The sequence below is a fragment of the Centruroides sculpturatus genome, unplaced genomic scaffold, assembly GCF_000671375.1.
Source record: "Centruroides sculpturatus isolate CEXI.00-Female unplaced genomic scaffold, Cexi_2.0 scaffold791, whole genome shotgun sequence".
In the NCBI taxonomy this organism is placed as follows: domain Eukaryota; kingdom Metazoa; phylum Arthropoda; class Arachnida; order Scorpiones; family Buthidae; genus Centruroides; species Centruroides sculpturatus.
Window position 1 is genome coordinate 366,021 of NW_019385097.1, and position 5,425 is coordinate 371,445.

Below are 5,425 nucleotides of genomic sequence, written 5' to 3' on the forward strand. Positions count from 1 at the left end.
CTAGTTTAAGAACTGGACAAAATTAGATACATTTACACGTTTTTTTTAAGTTAATTTTTACAAATTAATATATCGATAACCAGTATAGGAAGTATAATATATCATATATAACATCTCGATATGTAATTGTGACACGACAACGATGCATTCATCGATTTTACACAACAACAGTTTCCTTTCTGTACTCGTGTTTCATATATGGCGCCTTGTAATCGAGAGGGTCTGACCCCGTTCTAAACTTTTAACCATAATTAGATTTGGATTCTACAGATGACCATTACGTTTGTCTATACATTAAGCAACTCTCAGACTCTTATCTGTTACGTTTATAAATAAATGTTGAGTTCAGCGATCTGGACTATGGTGACGGACGTTGGCAAGACTGAAAAATAAATACGTTGTAACCTGTCCTTCACTTGTCCCTTACAAAGGCATCATTGTATCAGACAGTGTTATTAAAGTCTTGAATCTGCTTGTCATCCCTTATCACTTTTCGTGTTTGTTTCATATATAAAGTATATATATATATATATATATATATATATACACTTGATAAAATGGTCAAGAATGAAATGTATAATACTTAAAAAATTTAAAAAAGGAATATTTTCCCAACAAATTAGCCTTACATAATAGCAAGTTTAATTGCATCATTGTTAGTTCAGAAAGATTCACTCATTAAGATTTGCAATATTTTATTATTATAGTTTATTCTAATTGATTCCAGTTTGTTGGTTCTAATTCCAGTCTTTTTCTGCTTTTTAAACCAAATCTGATAAATGCACAATTTTTTCTATATTTCTATCTTCAGAGATCCTGTTTAATTGTAGGAGTATATAGTAAAGAGTATATAGTAGTATAGCATAACTTAGTATATAGTAAAGTAAGAGTAAAGAAGTATAATTTTATTTTTTTAAATTTTAGTTTCTTAATATAACTTGCATACTAAATGTTTAAAGAGTTTTATTAGAATCTGTTAAATACTGAAATTGTGTTATTTATAATTGTAAAACAAAACTTCTTTAATAAATAATGAAAAATGAAATTATATTTATTATATTTTAATTCTTGAAAGTAGCTAATGCATTGGCACAAGACTACTTATATGGAATGATTACAAAAACTTTCAAATAAAAATCTGGAATGAAATGGTTTACTTATTATAATTTTTATACATATTAAATATAAAAGCCTTTACCTTTAGAAGTTAGAACAGCATATTGCATCATTTCACGATATGAACTAAGTAAAGTGCAAGATTCAAGATCTCCAGTTTCACTTATATCCACTGCTGCTCTAAAAATTTAAATGTTAATTTTTTGAAACACTTTAGANTAAATGTAATAATACATTTTAATAATTAACTTACAGCACGCACTAGAGATGAGCCAGTTTCCATAGATCCCAAACGAGAATCTCCAATACCTATGCTAACAATCTGTGCTCCTGGTGCAATACCATTTCTCTCTGGTTCATCAGGAAAGTATGCTGCAGCAATACTTGCAACATGTGTGCCATGAGATGCTTTTATCAAATGAAAGATAATTAATTAACAAATAAAGTATTTTATTTATACCGAAAGTAATATTAAAATTTAATAATAATAAACCTTCTATATAGCTAGTTACAGTTAAAATAAGTTCATACAGTAGAGCATCAGTTATCTGAATACTGATCAACTGAAACATCAGTAAACTGAAAGTGTTCCAGTCAGCAAATTCAAATTTCCACTAGTGCTGTGGTGCTGCAATATTTGGCTGTCTTGGGCTACTCCAATATTATTTTTATTGCTGTGCATGTTTTAGCTGGCAGCACTGGCAAGACCATGACAGGGTACTTAAGGATGCACCAGTATTTGAATGAGGCCTTTTTCCCCCATCGTGAGTGGTGAGTTTTACTTGTTTTGTGTGATGTTTTTCTGAGGACTGTGTCGGAACATGTGTCAGGCTGAATTGGAACGTTTTTGATACTAGAAAACTTCCAAAATATAATCTTTTTTTGTTTTTATATTTTTCAATATATTTATTTTGTTTGTGCAAAATAAAGAAATAATTTTTAACGATACAATAGCCATGATTATTGTTTTAAAAAAAATTTTGTTAAGCTTAACATTGATGAAAATTCAATGCAAAGCAACATGCAACAGAGAAAAATTTCAACATGGGATAGGTTAATATATTTTTTCGTACATGATCAGTTATCCTAACAATCCCAGTCCCAAACTGTTTCGGATAATTGACGATCTACTGTATATTGCATTTTATTAATTTACTAGCAGGTAAGCCCAGTATTTCCCAGGCAAAAACTAAAAACAAATATTAAGGTTATTTTATACTTCTAACCTTTATATTATATTATATTGATTGTTGATTTACATTTACAAAGGTTATATTACGTAAGAGCTTATCACATCAAGTGCCCATACCAACACATTTTAAAAATTCTTTAAATTGTGTACAGTAGAGGAATAAAGAATTTTAAAATGTGTTAAATTGGTCACTCAGTGTGATAAACCCTTACATAAGATAACCTTTGTAGTTATATAAGTCAAATACTTTAATATATCAAATGTTAAAATGAAAACTGTATAAAGAGTTTGGTTATTTCAGCCTACCATTGTTACGATACTCGGATGGTTCGAAATGACACAAATTCAATGGTCAAGTAGTCAGGAATTGAAAATATATCTCAAATTTTCATATTATAATATCATATAATTTTGATATCATAAAATTTTCTAATGTTAACTCTAAGAAACTGTACCATTCACAGCCAAATATCAAATGGTAATCTGCCAACAAATCAAATTTAAAAAAAAACGGACCAAATATTCAAACTTGGCATCCTCGAAAACCACTTAAATCATATTTTGTGCTGGCCAGTAACCTTATATTATGTAATTTTCCTATTTGAATGCCACCATACAACTGGTCCAATAGAAAGAAGGAACTGTTGCAAAAGGGAGTCAAAGTTAATTTGACCAAAAGTCATTGATCCTCCTGGAAGAGAGGATGGTCAACGACTACTCATTAATACTGGTCTACTTTTTGAAAATTGATCTGTGTTGGATGGGTTGTGATGGTCCCAGATGTGATCAAAGTTGCTAACCTTAACATCTGAAATACTTTGTTCGACTGGTTTAAATAAAAAAAAATCTTGTAAAAATGCTAGAATAATTGCTTTTATGTGATAATAAATTTTTTAAAAATTGACAACAGATTGTATAAACTATGAGGGAAGTGTGTTCTTGTAAATATTGCATTTATGGAAAAATTATTGGACTGCAATTTGAAAAAATTGTAGTCCTATAAATTCCCACTGTCATCACCTACAAGTCTTCCTTAATCTCAAGAAAGGAGTTAGATAGATGAAAGCCAAAACCAGATGTGGAAAGCTTAGGGCAGGAGGCCCAGATTAACTATATACAAACTCCCAGTTTAGAATGGAAGCAATGTTACTTTGATTCAAAACATTTCCCTGAATGGAGTTAGATATGACTGACACGACTTTATTGCTAACAGGAAAAGTATGATGTACAGGGTAAGATCACCACTAAAAAAATTGAGAACATTATGACGAAAACTTGAGCCCAGCATTATGACAATGTTACAATAAATAATCACTCATTAGAATTAGTTTGGATTATTTGGTTCGACACGTGAGTGATCTGCCAAGGAGAATGCATCCCAGAAAGATGTTTATGTAAAGTTTGTCCCAATTGAAGTGTTACTAATGCAAAGAAAAAAAAATCCACTTGGCCAGTCTGTTGGGCATATGTAAACCCACAACCACAACTAGTGGTGTTCCATTCAGTTACTGGAGTATACTTATTGGGTTGCAATTGAAAAAACTGTATTTCCAGTTGTCCATCTGTCTCTGACCTTCCTTAATCTCAAGAACAAAGTTAGATAGATGAAAGCTGAGACCAGACATAGAAATCATAAAAGGACCAGATTAACTATATATGAACTTATGATTTGTACAAGTCATGTTATTTCAATACAAAAATTTTCCCCCAAATGAAGTCAGATACATAACTGGCACGATTCTATTGCTAACAGAAAAAGTATAATGTACAGGGGCAACACACTACTACAGCACACAGTCAAGTGCTATGTGCTACCTGTCACAGTAATGGCATAATGGTGCATCTATTTCATGCTATATCATTGTCGCAGTAATTCAGTGAATATAATATATATTTTTTAAAATTATATCCGTTTTTTTGTAAGAATTATATTTACTTAATTATTTTGTTAACTTTTTTGTCAATAGATGCATAACTCAGAAAATCGAACGTAAATAAAAATTAATTAAATTATAGAAATGCAATTGATATTTTGGGAGGGGATGTATGACATGATCAAAGTTAGAAGTATTTGAGCCTAACTGCTGAGTTTCATAGCAATTGGTCAAACAGCCCAGAAGTGTATAATGAACAAACAAACAATCATCATCATTTATATATATATAGATAAAATAAAACCTTCCATTTCAAATGTTATTGAAACTGTAGCCATTAAAATTATGTTGAATATTTTATTAAATTCTACTGTATTGATTTCTAGAAATTCTTTAAAATCCATTAACCTATGACCATTAACTTAATCCATTAAAAGTCTTTAAAAATTAATAAGTACATTGCCTGAGCGTATAGTACATTGTCTAATATATGGCATTTTCAACTTCACTAGTGAATAAAACAAAATACAAGGATGAATAATAATTCTAAAACTAAGATAAATAACTTGATAAAGATAAATAATTTTCTAAAATTATTTTCTTTATATTATTTTATATAAAAAGTTTTTGCATTAATGTATAATTGGTATACACAAGAAACTTTTTCACTTATTGTTTCCTAAATGTATAAAAAGTCGATAACAATTTATCAAATGTTTCCAGTTCAACTTTTACAGCAAAAATTATCTAAAATTCAAACTTATTGGAAATTATCCTATTAAAATTCTGAAATGATTTCATCCATAAATAAAAACATTAAACTCATAGCACTATTGAAATGTAATAAACTTTGTATTTTGCTTTAAAAAATTACAAAGCCATTAATAAAAAAACATTCTTTTTATAACTGATTATAATGCTTTAGCTTGAAAGATGAATAGGGAAAAGTAACTACAAAATTTTACAAATTAAAAAAATATATATATTTTCTTTATAATCTTTGGAATATATTAAAAAGTAATAAACTTTTATATACAATAAATCACAAGATGATATATAAATTGTTTGAATAATCGTCATTTAGGATTTATGAAAAACTTACTTGACATACTGACAATTTCCAAAAGATTCCCATCATCATATATGTTAATAGAATAATTTAGCATATCTGGAAATTACAAAAATATCAAATATAGAAAATTTGTATAATTTCATTACACACACACACACATACACATATATA

At 28.8% G+C, this 5,425-nt stretch overlaps 1 protein-coding gene across 1 annotated transcript in view; it reads right to left on the bottom strand.

Annotated features, from left to right (window-relative positions):
• LOC111634632 (tripeptidyl-peptidase 2-like) overlaps positions 1 to 5,425 on the bottom strand; it is a 104,535-nt gene that overhangs the window by 66,971 nt on the left and 32,139 nt on the right. The window contains exons 10-12 of the mRNA XM_023379461.1: positions 5,285 to 5,350; positions 1,377 to 1,524; positions 1,199 to 1,296 (exon numbers count right to left, since the gene is read on the bottom strand). Of these exons, the coding sequence (XP_023235229.1) occupies positions 1,199 to 1,296; positions 1,377 to 1,524; positions 5,285 to 5,350 (312 nt within the window). The remainder of the gene's footprint in view (positions 1 to 1,198; positions 1,297 to 1,376; positions 1,525 to 5,284; positions 5,351 to 5,425) is intronic.